Source organism: Egretta garzetta, unplaced genomic scaffold (genome assembly GCF_000687185.1).
Source record: "Egretta garzetta isolate BGI_Z169 unplaced genomic scaffold, ASM68718v1 scaffold33, whole genome shotgun sequence".
Lineage (NCBI taxonomy): Eukaryota > Metazoa > Chordata > Aves > Pelecaniformes > Ardeidae > Egretta > Egretta garzetta.
In genome coordinates, this window is record NW_009259250.1 from 792,776 (window position 1) to 811,348 (window position 18,573).

General features: G+C 43.3%; 1 protein-coding gene across 1 annotated transcript in view; it reads right to left on the reverse strand.

The window, feature by feature from the left end:
• Positions 1–608: 608 nt before the first annotated feature.
• LAMB4 (laminin subunit beta 4) overlaps positions 609–18,573 on the reverse strand; it is a 42,173-nt gene continuing 24,208 nt past the window's right edge. The window contains 14 exon segments of the mRNA XM_035891659.1: positions 609–748; positions 2,193–2,346; positions 3,377–3,553; positions 3,802–3,940; positions 4,538–4,745; positions 6,543–6,687; positions 8,199–8,402; positions 9,302–9,504; positions 12,733–12,893; positions 13,284–13,659; positions 14,014–14,110; positions 15,316–15,536; positions 16,595–16,819; positions 18,420–18,573. The exon segment at positions 18,420–18,573 is cut by the window's right edge and continues 3 nt beyond it. Of these exon segments, the coding sequence (XP_035747552.1) occupies positions 609–748; positions 2,193–2,346; positions 3,377–3,553; positions 3,802–3,940; positions 4,538–4,745; positions 6,543–6,687; positions 8,199–8,402; positions 9,302–9,504; positions 12,733–12,893; positions 13,284–13,659; positions 14,014–14,110; positions 15,316–15,536; positions 16,595–16,819; positions 18,420–18,573 (2,604 nt within the window).

The following is an 18,573-nucleotide window of genomic DNA, read 5'->3' on the forward strand; positions in this document are numbered from 1 at the left end:
CTGTCACCCCCCTCTATTGGCCCAGGGCTGCAGCGAGGTATGGGGCATCCTTGTGCATTATCAGTTAACTCAGGGGGGCCCCCACGTCGTCAGGGGTTCCTGGGGACCCCCCTACTCTGTCCCAGGGAAGAGATGGGGGTGGAGCAGTGATGGTACCCGGGGGACACCGCAGCCCTTCATCTGCATCACCCCATCCCGGTCTGTGCAGCCCCATGCAGGGTTGTGGCACAGCCACGGGTTATGGTAGGGTTCCGCAGAAGACACGGGGTGTGGGGAGTCTCTGAGGCAGTTACCTGTAGTTCTCTGAGCAATCCTCCTTTTGCATTTCCAACCCCCTACCAAGGAGAAGCCTTGGGCTGTGGGGAGGAGTGTGTTTTAGAGCTCCCTCAAAGATGGCATCCCAATTACTTTATCAGCTGGTTTATTAAAAGGTATTTCCTATTTCCATATAAACTCAACTGGACAAAAAAAAGCAAGAGGAAGTTACTGTGCCAAAATACTATATGCACCTTCAGATGAATTTACAGAGAGCCCTCCGTGCCGGGAAGCACAGGAGGTGGTAAGCATGAAGACTTAAGTTGTACTTTACCCGAGGGTCTGTTGAGACCCTAACTTTTGCATGTTGCATACTTGCTTTCCTGCTCCATGATTTCATTTTTAATGGCTATCACTTGTTCCTCGAGTTGTCTCAATTGCTCTGCCTTGTCTTGTTTGGTTTGATTCAGGTCCTGAAGCTTCTTCTCCAAATCTGGAAGAGGAGAGACATGCAATCATGCTTGTATTTGTTGTGTAAGTAAAATCCAGGGATTAACAGCGTTTCGTTTCCCAGCAGTTTTAGAGGCAATAAGCCCATTTCAAATGGGGAATGTTATATATGCAACTGGAGGGAAAAGTCTGGCTTCTGGATTGCGAGAGAAACGTGACAGCCTTAAAGAAATTAATTTCTCAGCATGTGCTTTTGCCCATCAACTAGGATGGGGCAGGACATGGAGTTCTTAAAGGAGTTGGCTTAAGTGGAACACTCAGAGGAACAGTGTGTCCACTGATGTGTGTAAAGCCTAGACAATTGGAGTGTAATGGGTTTAAGTCTTCCTCATTCACAGGAATGTTTCTGATGGTGTCTGTGAAGCTACACCAGTGGTACATACTGGTAATGAGTCAAAACCACATTATTCACTGCCTGTTTCCAATGCACTTGTTATCTGGGCATTTGGAGTGACTGGGATGCTCTTAATGCTTCTCCTCAAGGTATCTGCTCAAAGTATTTATTTGGGTCCTGTCCTGAAGAATTTGCTCCCGTGATGGAGTTTCTGCTTCTGGTTTAGTGGTATTACATGGTATTTTTGGACATTGAGCCTGGCAGAATCCCAGGTCCAAGGATTCCCAGTGGAAATGCCCAGCCCTTTACTACAAGCAGAATTAGGTCCCCTGTGCAATTACATGAGATGTACTCTTCTGGTTTGGTGACCCTCTAAACCCACCCAAGAGGCTTTGGGAGGAGCAGTCTCTGCTGCCTCCCAGCCACAGCCCCACAGGTCCAGGGCACATCGTCGGCTTTGATCTCCATGGCAGTGCATGTGGGTGATCACGCTGGAGTGTGGACCGACGTGACTGAGGCATGTACTCGAGCCCTGCTGCCTGCTGTGTGGGACACGGATATTTCTCTGCATGTTTGAACAAGCCAGCATTTGTACCTGGTTTGTTCTGCCATTGCTCAGAGATAATGCCTGAAGGGGAACAAGTACGGACTGATGAGAAACAGCCACCCTGCAGCTCTCTATAACATGAGCCATCACTCAGATAACGTAAAGAAAGACAGAGTGCAGAGGAAAGATTTAAGGTCCAAATTCCCAAAGCAAGTGTATAAATCAAAGCTCCCAGCTAAATCTGCAGTGAAGTTTTATGTAGATTTTGCACTTGTCCTGCTTTTAAACTGTCTGAATCAAATCACCGCAAGCCCCTGTGTTCCTCTGCTTCTAGCAACCAATTTATCTCAGAAAAAGTACATAAGCCAAACCATTTTAACTGCTTTTAAACTGTTCAGGTAGCTTCAAGCAGGGATTTTCACCAGTTAAGTTGTTTTAAACCTGATTTCAGGTGAACCTAGTCTGTTTGTGTCTGCGGGCCAGGACTTCAGTTTAATTCATGACTGTCACAATTTTCACCACTCGCTGTGGAAGTGAGACCACCACCTGTTATTCTTTTAATTTTTTTTTCCGTCTCCTCAGCCAGTCTTTCTGCTTCTTCTTTCAGCTGCTTCACTTTTTCTAGTGTTACTCTTGGAGGTCCTTGGGCTTTTAGCTTTTCTTGAAGAATGGTGTACTTTCTTTTAATGTCAGAAAATTCCTGTAACAAAAAGCCGTTACTTAGCTTAAGAGCATCTCATAATTAATCTGGTGTACCAAAGGAGATTTTTATACCTTTTTTGAATATCCTCTTTGAACCACACTTTAAATCTCTCATTCTCTTACATCTTTAAAAAAAAAATCTGTGAGTGTACATTGAAGAATGCTTTGCACAACCTGATTAAAATCAACTAAACTGCCCGTGGAGCAATGTAAAGTGTCAAGGGAGGGCAAGGATGTGAAGAAAATATGGTTTAAGATTTTTAAAGCTTATGCTGTTTTAATGTCTTTTGATAGCGCTTTTCTGTAAATTTCAATTTTGCTATGAGGCTTATTAAAATTTAATTAATTATCTGTAGCATCATTTTTTAATTTTATTTTTTACATTTTTGGCTGTAGTAATATTTACTGGCTAACTCCATTCCGTGCCATTTTAGATTGCTGTCGAGGCTGCAGTTTAGATTTCTACTAGGTTTCTTATAACCTGGAAGCTTGGTCATGCTCCAAGCTTGCGCTGTGGCCGCCCGGTTCTTCTTGCAATTTTAGCAAATTTCTAGCTGCCTCAGTGCATTCTCAAAAATTGGAGCTACTGAAAAGCACTTGGCCAACCAAAAACTCCAAGCAACTCCCACAGCAATTTTCTCTGAAGGAGGGTGGCATGGGATGAATGGCCAGGCTGCTTCCATCACTCACGTATTTTAATATCTGGTTTTGTGATTTCTTCTGTTGTGTTTACTGGTGCCCATGGTGACTACGAGTCTTATACACAGTGCAAGGAAAAATGTCACGGAGTAGCCAGAGAAATGTGTATGTTTTCTTTCATTCAAGCAAACAGAAGTGTTATTTGCCAGAAGCCTTAAAATAAAAAAGAAATTATTCTTAACCTGTGGTATTTTGCATTGCATGGCATAAGGAAAAGGTTAACACATTTTTGAGCAGAGCAGGGCAACACAATTATACTTTTGGTTCAAAAATACTATCAAACATGGAGGGAATCTTTTTTCCCCGTAATACGTGGCAGAAAGGCTTACGTTATCAACATTCTCGGCTTGCTTGTGTGCTGCTTCTGCCCCTGCTCTTGCCTTTGTAGCTTGATTCTTGTTCATCAGCATTTTTGCCTGCAATGTGGCAATTTCATCTTCCATCTCAGACTGCTTTGCTGACAAGTCATTTAGTTCATCGTTTGTCTTGTTCACTTGGTTCTCAGTCTGAAACAGAGCAATTGAAGGCTGTGGTTTCTTACGGCACGTCCATCCAGCTTGCAGAGTGTGGTAATGGGGGAAATTAATGTCAACTGATTAACAAGAGGAGACCCTTAAACATTATGGAATTGGTGTCATATCTGCGCCACATTCTGGTTTAATTTATTGAAGTTTACATTAAGGAAACTTTGAGATGAAGTATCTTTTTCTAAAACATATGTAGTAAATAAGTTAAAAGATTTACAGCAAGATACCTGTGAGATTTGTGTTTTCATGCCTTGTATCTCTTTGTTTAACTTTATGAAGGTGGTTTTGGAGTGTCCTTGGGACTTGACAACATTTTTTAGTTTCTTACGAACTGCATCCACAGGTGGAAGAGCTTTAGCTGCTTTGCTAGAATGGAAGAAATAGAAGCATGTGTAGTATTGTGGTGCGAAGAGCAAAGCAAGAACACTTTTCAAGTGCCCCCATGCTCACATGCAGGAATGTTCCCTCAGGTCCAACAACCACTGTTGAAACTGTGGTTCCTAAGTTGGCAAAGCAAAACCTCAGTCACGACCTTGTGTGGGGCACGTGAGCGGCTGTACTAAAGGTGAGGCTGGGCACTGCCAAGTGCCTGGTGGTGCACTGCTGGTAAGGAAAGCTCGCTTATGGGTGAACGTATTTTCTCTCTCCCCAGTGAATCAGATGTAATGACCCACTAGGTCCACCGTGGAAGTACGGAAGGCCTTGGCCTCTTTGACTCAGCAGGTGGAGGAGCCAAGAGCTGGTGGGAGCTGCCACCTTGCAGCACGTTGGCTCCCGCAGCCCAAGTGGTCATGGCTCGTTCCTGCTGGAGAGGCCCTGTGGAAAAGGCAAGCTGAAATCTGCTGTCATCCGAGCTTTCCCTCCGGTGTTACTAGGATACTACCTGGGGTATGGAGCCATCCTACCACACATAGTGCCACCCCAGCTGGAGCTAGCACATCACTATGAGAATACCCTACTCACTTGGCTTCTTGTGCCTCCACCAGCAGCGTCTGCGCTTCCTCCTTTTTTCTGCTTCTCTTACTCCCATTCAGTTTGTACTTCTCACAGGGCTTCATAATGCTCCTGATTTTGCCAAGCATGCCCGTGAGCTCTCGTGGAGTCAGGGAAAGGTTTATTTGCAGAACGTAGTTTGCCACCTTCTCAATGTCTTCTGGAGGTGCGCTCTCATCTGCAACAGAAAGGGAGCTGAGGGTATCGTGAAGGTAACCTTCCAGTGAAATGGAAATTATCGTTATGGCTGCCTACCCTTTCAGTTATGTGGCAGAATAAAGCTGACAGGCACAGCAAGGGGGTAAGAGAATTATCTCCAACATTTTGTAATTTAATATTATGCTTCCAGGTACTGCTGTTAGTGTTGTCAGAACTGGCTAAAATGAGGATTTGAACCCACTTTGAACTGGGTTATTAAAATTCTGATGCAGAACTGAGCCCATGGAAGGTTTTAAATCAGTGCAAGGCACAGCTAGATGTGTCAGAGCCCATTTCTTCCTCAGCCCCCAGATCAAAGAGGCGCTGGAGAGACTGGGGTGTGAATGGAGCTTTCCAAGCCAGCTGGTGGGTGTAATCCCTTCCCCAGAGTCGCCACAATATTGAGAAAGTGGTTCCTTCACTGGTTAATGAGAAAGGCTGAGCTACAGAGGGAACTTTGGTCAGGCTCAGACAGGATGGGAATTTACGGTAGAAAAAAATGTATTTGGACAATTCTCCTTAGAAATGATCTCATCCTAGTTCTTTGCTAAGAGGCACGGGGACACAGAGCAGTTGGTGCCTTGTGGAGTCTCATCATCACTTCAGTTTTCTGCTCACTTCCCTTTATAGACAAGACCTTGGGTGACAAAAGAGTTGAAACATATTAAATGTTTGTGTTAATGTTCCAAGGAATTAAATAGAAGGTAGTTACTGTGCAAACAGTAGTGCATTCCTAAGAGCTATTTTCTGTAGAAATATATGAATCTAAAACTACCATTCACATCAATGTGGAGTACAGCATTTTTAATGTAACTGTATGCATCTTGGCTGTTACAGTTCTTGAATTTCAATTTACAAATAAAAAATTAATGAAAAAATGCTTCTATAGTTCTTAGTAAATGCTGTATGTCTGCTAAGAAACAAAAGAAGAGCCAAAGATGGAATTTTCAATTGCTATTAGATAAAAATCTGCGAATCTTAAGGACTTAAATGGAGTTTTTCTTCCAATTCAATAAAATAACTTAAATGTTCCTGAACAAAGGAAGTCCTCTGTCCTCGCTCCCATTTGGATGTAGAGGTATGAATGCCAAAGGACTGCCAACATGCAATCCTTAGAAACATATGAGATCAGCTACATTCAACAGATTAAAAAAAATCCTACCACATTTGAACTCCTTTGATGTGCATCTGGTAAAAAAAACTTAGGGTCTGTTTCTTACAGCATTTTTCTGCCATTGCGAGGGTGGAAAAAGTTTTAGGGTATATATGGTTGTTTTGTTATTTTTTATGAGAGCCGTGAAGTTCTACCAGAATCCTTTGATTCCTCGAGTTACAGCTTTATGGAGACGACGGAGCAGTATGTGTCCTAATTCCCACGCTCCCTATGGAGAGCCTCTATTTATGGGCCTGGAAGAAGGGGGTGGAATAACAATTTGAGGATGCATTGGACATGCCCGGACATTATATACTGTATGAAATAACGTTAGTAGTCCTTTACGCAGATAAACCAGGAACTGAAAGAATTACTTGCATGCTTCAAAATAAGCAAATTAATAAAAGATGACAATTAGAACGTAACATCTATTGGAAAAGTAATACAAAGCACTGTCACATGGGGGAAAGAAGCACTAGAAAAAAGGGATTGAAAAAGATAGTGCAGATCAGGAGGTAGACAATAAATTTGATGTGTATACAGCTAGAGCATTTTTTGGCCATCTAGTATGCTATATTATATTGGGATATTAAAAATTAGTCAAAGAGAATTTTGCATATTTACCTAGCAAGAAGTCTTTCACTTTTCGGATGAACTCCTTAGTGATCTCTCGCTCAACTTCAATTTGACTCTTAGCTGCCTCCAGTTGCCCATTAAACTGTGAGCCTTTCAACTTGCTGTCTTCTGCCATTTTTCTAATACTTTCAACCTGGAAATATTATTAGAAATAGCAGAGTAGTTTTTCAGAGGTTATCTATCATTAGTTGGCAAGTTGAGCTCTGACACAAAAGTAATTTTGATCCAAGTCTCAGCTGGAATCACTTGATGTGGCTTTGAAGAGTAGTGGGAGATCCCTTTGGGGAAGTTGCTATATCAAGGCCTTCATCTGGCCTCAGAAAAATCTTAAATCAAGCATTTTTTTTCTCTCTGCAACCACACTTACTTTCTATTGCAGTACCGCAGCGCATCAGGGATCGGGTTCGGTACAGAAAAGGCATGTCATCTCATTTGCCTTTTCACATTGGACTTGCTGTGAAAAATACTCTTAAGAGGACACAAATAAGGAAGGTAGATTTTAAGGCTTGTCTTTAAAAGTTACATTTTTCCATTAAATTAGTATTCTTGATAACTTAAATGAGTGCTTTAGATGAATCATCGAATTCCAACAGTATTTTACTTTGCTGGAGGCTATGCTTTGCCTTAAGGAAATGCAGAGGTACCACCTCTGTGGCGTGGGGAAGGAAGAGATTCTCTGTTTCCCCATGCAACAAGAAAAATGGTGATGGTTTTATTTCTGAAACATCTTGAAATGCTTTGCTCATATTATCACAGAGCTGCCTGAGGCTTGCGAGCACTGAAGTCGATGTCCCAGCAGCCTGGTGCTCACCACCTCAGCAAATGCCTTTTGCTCTCTCTGTGTCCTGGGGCCCCAGGCATCTGTCTGATTGCTCATTTCTAAACCGGTTAGCTGTGATGCAGAGTGTCCATGCAGAGCATCCCGTGTGTTCTAAAAAGAGGAAATGGATGCTCAGGCACCCCGCAGGGGCAGGACAAAGCCACAGCAGAATGACATTTCTGTTGGAAAATGTGCCTGTAACAGGAATCATCTCTGACTGTTAACAAGAACAAACTGTCCTTATTGTTCTTTGAGGATTTGACTGTTTTGTTTCCTTGACCACACTTTACTTGAGTTATTTTTCACTGCTACTGTGCAGTATGGCTGACTACTTGATGCCTAAACAACACCAGGGGCAGAAAAGTGTTGTCTTGAAATTATTTGCAAAAATCATTTAATGGCAAACATAAGAGTAGTATGAAGTTGTGTAAATAGAGCTTAATGCTAAGCACAGCAGTAATCCCACTGCAGTAAGCATGGGCCATACTCAGGTTACTGACAGACGGTGCCATTTGAATCTTTCCCAATAAAAATATAGAAAATACTAGCCTGATGCCACCAACTTCCATAGGCACAGGGCACCATGACCCGTGAGATCTTGGCAGCTTTGAGGAAGGCATAGCTAAGGCCACAGTGTCTGGGTGGGACTGGCATCTAATACTCCCAGTACTGAATCATGGTAGGTCTATGGTGTTGGAACAGGATCCATCACTACATCACTGCTCTTTGTCCAAGGAGCAGGTAAATTTTTGTAGATTTGTGACCCCCTCAAATGTCATCCTCCATCCATTTCACTGAACAAACGTAGGTTTGATATACAGCACCTGATTCTCAGGTTCCCGTAGCCGAATAGTCAAGTTATTTAGCAACACAGTAGTCTCCTCAGCTTTTCTGAAGGCATCAGTGGAGAGAGGGAGAGCTCCACTGCAGTTTGGGCCACCGCACTGCCTGAATCCATGACTGTCCTGGCACAAAGCTCCCCCGCAGGCTGCTGTGACACAGGGCTGGTCTCCTGGTGCACCACAGATCTGCAATAAGGAAGATGCTTATGTCAGGACTCCTCTGGGAGCCTGAGATACACTCCTGGGGGGAAGGAAGGTGTTTGATGTCATATGAGCATTGAACATGGGATGTGATTTTCCCAGAGAGATGGTGATCTGGTCTCTCCAAAGATGGGTGTCGCTGCCAGTTACACGTCTCCCTCCCCTGACTTGAAGGATGCAACCACAGCCCATGGCTCTGAGCATCCTTGCAGGAGCCATTGGTTGGGTTCCATGTGTTGCACTAAGACTCTTGCTTCACTCCTCTATGGCAAAAGGGCTGAAACTGTCCCCTGGGCACATCCAGCCCATTGGCCAATGGCTCATTCTAAAAGATCCAGATCACCTCTTGAACAACATGGTACCATGTCTAGCCCTCCATATAGTTTGACACAGATGATGATGAGACTAAAGGCCTAGATGGATGATGTCTTCCTGATCTGGCAGGGCTGACTGAAGGTGCTATCAGGTATTCACTGCCGCCCCACAGAAGGACAGAAATCCCTTCCTCTCCCACGGGTGATGCAAAGGATATGTGAGCACTCCCCACCCACTCCAGGGCAACGTTGCTCTGCTTAGTTTAAGTTGCTGATGGAGGAGGTTGGGGTTAATCTTTCTTTACATTGACATCCTCTTGAGACTAGAGAGTGCTTAAACAGTTCCTTGTGCTGAGTCTGCCCTGGGAGCAATGGCTTCCAGGAGGGTGGTAGTAACCACAGCTGAGAAGTGCAGCTGTTTCTGACGTGACTGCATGTCTGTGCCAGGAAAGTGTCGATTTCCAGATTTAAAAATGCATGTAAACACTCCCTTTTAAAAATAAAACCTACTAACAGCATCAAACAAGGTTTTTTTTTGTTTAGCTTCCATTCAAAATTCACAGTGCCTACCTTTTCATTCAAGTTTTGGATGTTGGGGGTCTTGGTCATCCTGAGCTGTTCCAGCACACCTGCGTTCAAGGCCTGATGGCCCAACATAGCGAGCGTGTGGTTCCTGGTGTACTCTGAGTATCTTACAATAGGGGTTGTCCCACTGGTCTTCTGTTCTGCCAGCAATGACACTTCAAAGTGTTTCCTAATGTTGCTGATGGCCTCTGTAGCGACAGAAATAGGATTTAGTACTGACTGTATTTTGGTTGCATTTAATTAATGTATTTACTTGAATTCTAGATAAATGGTGAGTGACAGGTGATTCAGTTTGTTCCCACTGTTGTTTGATTTGGGACAGCAGGGACAGACAGGAGCTGTCATTTCCTCAGTCAAGGTTTTTAATCCTCTACTCAGTCAGTTGGCAAACAGGAATAGTTACTGATACTCATAAAACCTGCTAAAACTGATGCAAATACAGTGGATCCCATATCATTCTTCAGAGTCCAAGGTGTATGAGAAGCCAATGGAAGATACAAAAGTACAGAGGGGATCCCATTAATGACACAAACTGCTGCTAATCTGCATTCATCAGTAGCTCATGAGTTGCTGCCCTTGTCGATTTGATAAAGCTCCTGTCATTTATGCTGTTTTGAAGTTTAGGCAGGAGAACTGTTTCTGCCAGTTGTAAAACCTGTGAAATGATCAGCTCTCTGACTGTGTGTCAGGAAAGCATTTGTCCTCTATGTTCAGCATAACACCCAGAAGTTAAATGGTCTGCTGAATGGAGGCCAAAATGTAGGTTACAAATGGGAATTTATGAGTTTTCTTTGGCTCTGGAAAATCCAATTTCAGGGTTGATGCATTAAAAAAAAAAGCATTTCCATGATAAGCTAGTAGGCCAGGCAAAAAATATTTTCAGTAAGAGTATAGGCTTCCCTTAAGCAGACTCAAAAGGGTTGAAGATTACGGGTTTTTTTCAGATTAATAGCATAAGAAAAGGACTTTTGCAAAACACATACTTTAAAGCTGCTGCTGTCGAGGCTTCCCAGATCTCTAGAGAACCTAAAGTTGTCCCCAAATCCCCAGGCAGAAGTACACGCAATGAGCCAGAACTGATGTGTCGGCAGTGAAAAAGCATTAGAAGTCATTGATTAACATCCCTCTTTGTGCTGGTAACCGCCTCAGTTACTAGTTGAAGTCAACGACAAGGCACTCATCAGGTCCTCCTTGAATCAGGCTCTAAATCCCTTGGCCTTGCTTTGATTGAAGCTGAACAATGTTTAGTTATCCTGTGGAACCAGGGCTGTTTATTTTATCTTGTAACTCTTGGAAACAATGCACAATTTAAAGTTAGCTCCTAATACCGAATACCCGGCAAGAGGCTGCTGTAACTCCATATCTAAGCCAGAGAGTTTTTTCTGTGCAACAATTCCATCGCAGGAATGTTTTACAGTGGTTCAGCTCTCCATTAAGTGGCCCAAATGCATTTTTCACGCTTGGTTTGTGATGAAGCTGTAGAGTGTCCAAGTTCCTTTACGTTAAACACAGTGTCTTAGGAGAGGCTTGATTTACAGCCTAGGAAGCTGTACGCACTGCATTACCATACCACAGTGGCTGCAAAGGCAGGGGCCAAGGCTGGAACGTCCTAATTTAATGAGATCTCATAAACTGCAAACATTCTTCTAAGGACACTTGTGCCTTGGTTTTTCCAGTGATTTTAATTCATCATTAGATATTTATGTTTCCAGGTCAGCCAGCTGAATGTATGCCTGTGAGGAAGTCTCCAAGTCCTGAATTCTTGTTCAGTTGATCTTCTGCAAAGAGAGGTAGGTAGGAGTCCGTTCCACACGTGTGCTTGGAGCACAAGTGCCAAATGTACCCCAGATGGGGTTCATGGCTATATCCTGCTCTACCCTACTTGCTTTGGCCAGCAAAAAAGTGAGAGGGAAAAGCAGACAGAGCCATACCTAGGACGTACTGCTGATCCTGAAATGAAGATGAGGTGAGACTTTCTCCCAGATATCAGAGAAGGTGATTAATAGCATAAGAAAAGGACTCAGGCCTTTGGCAAAACACATACTTTAAAGCTGCTGCTGTCGAGGCTTCCCAGATCTCCAGAGAACCCAAAGTTGAGGGAATCTTGAGAGAAATGTTATTTCTGTGCTGTTAGACACTTGGTAGCAAGGCAAATCAATATTTGTGGCCCTGACCGAAATTCAGCTTAAATTCAAAGTATTCCCCTCCCCACACCCCTGTGTGCTTTTTATAGGCCTGTTTATCCATCTCCTGAGGCCCAAAGACGAAGCGGGTTTGGAACATGACCAGACAGATGCTTCAGCTGTGCATCCACTGACTTCCCTGGGATTTATTGTTTCTTTGCCTTCATGCCTTTCTCAGAGTCTGCACAAGACTCATTTGAATTGGGAAGAGAAGCCTGGGAGAGCTGTGCTGGCTGCTCACACTGGGACCTGAGCGGAAGAGCTGGCCCCGGGGGCACTGCCAAGTACAACAGGGCAGGGGAGCCCTAAAGCTTAATTAATCCCTCTTCTCCCCTCTTCCTTTCCCTCAGCTTTGTATTCTGTTGACTTTTCCTTCTTTTCTTTCAATCTCATCTAGGCCAATCTCCTCGCCCAAACAAAACACAGAGGAGCTGTAAATGGGAGTGCGTTGCCTGTAGCTTGTGTCTTCTGTGGTGCACACCTTATCTTCTGTGGGTCTGTACCTTGGCAGATGCCTCTTTGGAGAGTATATTGCTGGCAATCTCCTGCCACTGTGGATGAGTTCACATCTGTTCGAGATCCCTGACTGAGACATCCCCACCTTTCTCCAGTAGCCAGCCTGTGACATTGTTGTTACTGCTATTACCAGCTGATGGAGACTATACTTAGCTCAAGCACAGACGGTGTAATTCATTCAAAAATGCCAAGGAACTCAGCTCTGACTTCATGTTTTTTGATGATGGAGAGCTAGTTCCTTACCACATAAAGTCATGTATTTTCCCATGGGAACACTAAGAAGTTGCACTATGAATCTCTGCTCTAATTAAACAAACCATTGCTGTACAACATTCTTTAAGCATTGCTAAGAGCAAGAGGAGTCAGGAGTGGGGAAAAAATCCTTTGCTGTTCTACTGTATGATCTGTAGAGTCTGTACTGTGAAACTGGGTGGCCTTTAAATCCTGATGTAAACATCAGGATTCATGAGACTTCTGACTGACGTGACCCTGGCACATGCACCTGAAATTTAGGATGCTAGAAATAATGGCATTTTCAGATAGAAGGGAGCTTGGAAAGCCAGTATAAAATGTTGTTAGTATTTACATTTTTGTGCTACCATAGGAAGCTAAAATCTAGGAATCTTTGAAATGTTATATGATTCGATGGTGAGAAAAACATACTGAAATTCCACAGAAAATGTTCGCCTATTTCAGTTCTTTGCTGGCCTGCCTTACCTTTGAGGTTCAAGTAATAAAAACTTTGATGCAGGTGTATTTTCTGTTGTAGAAGTTCATACACCAGGTCAGCTTCTTCCCCAATGTCCTTTATGTTCTTGTTAAGGTCAGGAAACTCGTACAGCCTTCTGTGAAGGGGATCCATTTGTGCAACTTCTCGTCTGAAAGGGAAATGGCAGTTATGCAGAAGTCAGACCAGATTGTTCTTAAACTAGAACTGAGATACACTACACAGTATTTTAGAGGACAAGAAATAAATTTCTAAATTATCAGACACATTTCCTTGTAATGGTTTATTTAGAAAACCCTTAGGATGAACTGGAAAATTCCAGCATTTAACTTCTTTTTTTTTTTTATCTGGGGGGGACAGATAATATATGTAAGGATTATTTCATTCACAGATCTATTGAAAACAGTGACTTAGTAGTCCAGCATCTGTGTGCTGATTGGAAGCGGGATTTGGTGTGTAGGGATGGCTGGTAATGCCTGGGGGAAGACTGCTTTCTCAGCCAAGGGACTTTTTCATGAGCAACGAGCAACGGAGCCCTTACTGAATGTAGCCCTGAAAATCCTTGATGCCTGAGAGGGCCTCCCGTGAAAGAACAGGATGTCTCAAAATTCTTTCAGTTTCAGAAATGGCATCTTCAAAGGCTTTGAAGCGCATGTCACAGCCGGCCATTCGTTGTCCTTTATCTTTGAGATTTGCAGCAAACCTCATTAACCGCTGAACAGTCTGAGCAAGGGCAGTAATTTCAGTGTCCCACTGGTCAAAACAAAGGTGACACTGACGGCAAGAGGGAAAGTCTTTCTCAAAGCCTCGGCCGCACTGGTCGCAGAACCGGCCGGTGACGCCAGCACGGCAGTTACATGCACCAGTGGCTTTGTCACACTTGGGCTGGCTGGTTCCCTCTGGGTTACAGTCGCACGCTGCAAGAAAGGGACAGCAAGTTACATCTAGTTGTTCCTTTCCTGTGGGATTAATGCACGCAGAAGGTACAACTGTGCATTGCAAGACAATAAAAGCGAACCGGTGTTTGAGTTAGAGTAAAGCGGACTGCCTGGCTAATGGCTCTTCTTCACCTCTAACTTCCATGGTCCCATCATAACTGTAGAAGGAACAATATAGATAAATAATATAAACACTTTTGTCCACCTCATACACACAAAGGTCTGAAAGCCTGCTTCTCTAGATGTATGCCCCGTCTCCCCTATGAATATAAAAGGTAAACGTTTCTTTTGAGGCAGTTTCTGATCCAGTTGTCCCCACCTAGTAATACTTACAAATGCAATGCGTCTGGGGATTGCCGAAGTAATTTTCCTCACATTCATTGCAACGTCTTCCGCTGTAACCTAGCTTACATGGACACTGGCCTGTAAGCTGTAAAGACAGGATTAAATAACTTCCTGCAGAGTCATATGGCTGGATATACATTATTTACTGGGTTACTTTTTCTCCCTGTGACTTATGCCATATAGCTGTATGGGGGGACTGGAGTGACACTGCTTGCACATGGTCTTTGAACACCATGGTTTATACAGCATTGGCCCACCTTTCCCATCCTCCTCCTGAAGTCTGTGAAAACAAAAGGGACTTTGAGAGGACCCTACTAATACAAAAGATTTTGTATGTTCCAGCCTACAGATGCTCTTTGAGAACTCATCCTCTGACTATGATCTGAGAGAGGATTCTTTTTGTTTGCAGAACTTCTTACTTTTGCTGGAGCAAAGTACTCATTTTAACATTTCAACTTTTAACCGCATGATACATTAACTGAAAACCTCGAGGGTATATTATGCACATTGCCCTAGAAAATTTATTTTGGAATTCAGCTATTAAATGAAACTGCAGGGAATTACAGCTCTGATAACTGGTACAGCTACAGAAAAGCAATAGTAGTTCTTTGAGGTTAAGAGCTACATTTGCTAAGAAAAATAATAAAACCACTAAATAAACTGGAACAAACAGAAAGCATATTGAAAGGAAAATGTGAAAGCACATCAGCAAGAGCTTGGGATAAGCTTCTGGTGCTCTGAAGTCAATAGCAAAATTGCTGTTGACTCCATGGGACCACAATTTCACTTCTCTACTCTGAAACGCTGTTTTATTTTTTCTACATTGTAGCCCTAAAAAGTGCACAGGAGTTAAAGATGAGAAAAGGTACTCTAGCAGTCTGCTAGATGAGGCATGATTAACATTCTGGCCACAGCTGCTACTTTAGGAAAATAAACAAAAAAACACTCATAAGGCTCTTGGGTCCAAGCCTGGACTTCCTTCTTCCCTATACGGATAGCTAGTGAGACAGTTTTTTCCTATGTGACATTTTCTTACAAAGTATTTCTAAGATCCACTTGACAAAGAGACACACAGGCAAAGAGAAATTGCTTACAAGCAGAGGCACATTATCAGAACAGCACGTTCGATATAATGCCTCAAAGTGTGATCACACCAACTGCAAACTTCCAAAGAGTTCTTGTTTGCAGGGAGCACGACAAAAAACTATCCTCATGTATAAGAGGGTCCCCCGCCATACCATGCCAAAACACCACCACCACAGTTCCTGGGAAGCAGAGTAATTTTCTTGCCTGGTTGCATTGGTTGCTTTGGGAGTTTTTTGGATCACAGTCACACATCTGACATCCTTTTCCACTAGCCAGGTCCCAGTAGCCAGAGGCACACTGGTTGCATGTCGTGCCCACCACATTGGGCAGGCAAGGGCAAGCTCCCGTGGCTGGGTCACACAGACAGGCTGCGTCCCCCCCTGGGCACATGGTGCGGTGAACACCTGCCCGATTGCACGTGCACCCTGGAAGAAGAAGGACAACTATTACAGCAGAAAATAATATAGACAGTTGATGGACAATCAGAGCTGTATATAAAGTCCATGCTGTACTTCTGGTAATCTTGAACACATTTTTAATCTCATACAGTTTACCCAGCTTTCTGTAATAGTTTATATATCGCTTTGAGCAAACTTACTGGGAACGGTCAGTACTTTTAATACAGGCACAAAAAATGAAGGCGTAGTGAATTTTGAATCTTATTAGAATGAAAGGTTAAATATGCTGGGTAAGGAGAGGCTGATTTACAGTAGGCACTATCCAGCGTGGGAAACCCCAGTAAGCCAAGTAAGATAAGAAGCCTTCCTTGTGAGAAGCCAGAAGTTCTTGCTTAACAATTTCTAACAGGGATCTTCCAAGAATGAACAAGGAATGGGCTTGAACTGTAGTTTAGAGATTCCCAGAAAAAGAGTTTCTTGAAAATACCTGTAATTGTCTGGCCTGTAGAAATTAGACCCTCAATCAGGCACACTTATGACAATAGCCTTTGAGAAATGTTGGGAAGAAACTTATGCCTTGCTTTTTCTTACACTCCTGCCCTTCTGTTAAAAGTGTGGAGTTACCGACAGTGTCCTCATGGAGCCACTTAATGAAAACAACTGGTAAGGCCAGGACCTCAGCAAGGGATCATCTGGTTAACTGAGCATTGCTTAGTTGGCATCAGCCAGCAACATGGATAAACAATTATCTTTGATTCCTTTACTTTTGATTCCTTCCTGAACGGGCTGAATGCACATTTATTTTTCTAACAGAGAGTACTGATTTAATTTCACAAATGAATATTTCCTAGGAGTGATATTCAGTATGACATTTAGTGAGACTTGGATGACAAAGAATTTAATAGATGCTGTATTAACAGTTATTTGTATCGCTGGATAGAAGTATATTTGGTATTCTCATATTTTGCTCCATTGATCTGCTCTAGTTTTACTGTCATTCCAAGGGCTAACCTCTCCCTATGGCCTAATGTCTTTAAAACTTTTCTTGGTAGTAATACCCGGTTGCAGTGCTGTTGCTTGCTTACTTCGACAGTCTTGGTCGAGGGCTGAGCCAAAATACCCTGGTTTGCAGAATTGGCAGTTTGCTCCATGGGTGTTGTGTAAACACTTGGTGCATTCCCCGGTGACCCTGTTACAGGACTCTGGGTCTGTCACATCAATGTTGTTATTGCAGGGACATGGCACACAGTCAAGTCCGGAGCTGCCTGGTTTTTTGTAGAACCCACTAGGACACTCATCACACCGATTGCCTGTTGGAAAGGAAGGTAAAAGTATTTGCTTGGTTGATGGGAATTCAAGTGAAACATGTAATTTCCAGTAATACTGTTAAAAGATTCAGACTGTTCAAATGCACATCTCCAATGGAAATTATCCACCTGCTTGAGACTGTTGCCCTTTAATCCTATGATCGGTTTAAATTGCATCTCCCACACTGAAATCTGATGGAAATGTACTCTCCTCATCCCAAGTTGTTTTTACCAAAGAAGTCCTTCCAGTAGGAGTAAATAGGTACCTCCTCACACAGCACCTCCAAACATCTTTTTCCATCAAAGTCCTTTCAATGGCAGTAGTCAGGGTTGGCCATATTTACAGGATTTTCCCTGGGGCCTTCACCCTGGAGGGTGCCCTTTCCCAGATCAACCAGAGCCCAGCAGACCTGCCCTCCTTTCTGTAACCCAGTGGAGGATCCCCAGGAGGTCAGATGAGCTCTGGGACACTCTGTCCTTGCTTGCTTGCATTGCAATTACTTCTGCATGTCATCTCAATGCCCGCCCAGATTGGGGTGCTACCTCTCTGCATCTTAGAAACATTTCTGGGCAGGCTGGTGTTGCTGGGACCTCATCCACTGGCTCATCCTCAACCAAGAACTCTGCTCCTTTGCTGTGGTCTTCAGGACCAGAGCCCTTCACAATCTCTGAGGAAGTGCGCCCGGTGCCACAGAGGTGACCAAGAGTGTTGTTGTGAAGGAGCAGGAGGAATAAAGTCCAGAACTGAGGACTGAGGTGGTTTGTGAGGACAGAAGTTCCCTGGGTGAGTACCAACAAGGATCATTTTGGCCCTACAGCAATTACTCAAGCAAAACTACTCTTGATTTATAAAGGAACCTGGCCTAAATAAAGATGACAGCATCAGTTTAGTTTTTGGCAATGTTTCCCATTAGGGCTTGCTTCCACCACTGGAGATCTTCCTAATGCCTAGGGGGAGGGAAATATCTTCAGTTTTACCTGCAGAAATTCAAGCTAAGTCAATGGGATCTTAGGAAGCAAGGCATCAGTTTGCTGCAAAAATATCTGCATTTGAGACAGCTGAGAATGGAAACCTCACTTCTGAAGTGACCACTTGAACAGTGAAACAGTCACTTTTGGGTGTAACATCAAAGCAAGATTCCTCTGTATGATGAAAGATTTTCTCTGTTTAGGAAATCTTAGCAGCTCTTTTTGATGCCCTGTTCTTTCTGATTCAGGCTTCCGACACTTGTTTTTCAGAGGTAACAAGTAACTACAGTGCTCCCCTCCTCTCCCCACCAGATTAATGCGGAAAGGAGGAAGTTTCCAGAAAGTGCCATCAGATTAATTAAGGGCTTCACTGTATCCATGTAGGTGAATCCCTTTTTCAAACACTAATTGCATAATTCCCACTCTCCTCCATCAGGACTTCCCCATCTAATTTCAGTAAATTTGAGTGTTAACGTTTCTTATCTATTTTATTGTCATTACCTCACTTGTAATTTCTGAACAGAGGATGGATGGAGGAAGGTCATTCTTCCCTCTTACATTAATTTTAATAGAATCAAAGCTAAATAAAATTTGATTTAATTAGATTTAATAAAATCAACATTTTTCTTTGTACCTGAGTATCCCTCAAGACAATTGCAGACCAGTTGTGCAGACTGGGAGTCCTGGTAACATGAACGTGCAAAGTACATATTGCTTGTCGGTGCCCCTGGGCACATGCATGGGTGGCAGGGTTCTCCGTTCCGAGGGTTTCCATAATAGCCATCCAT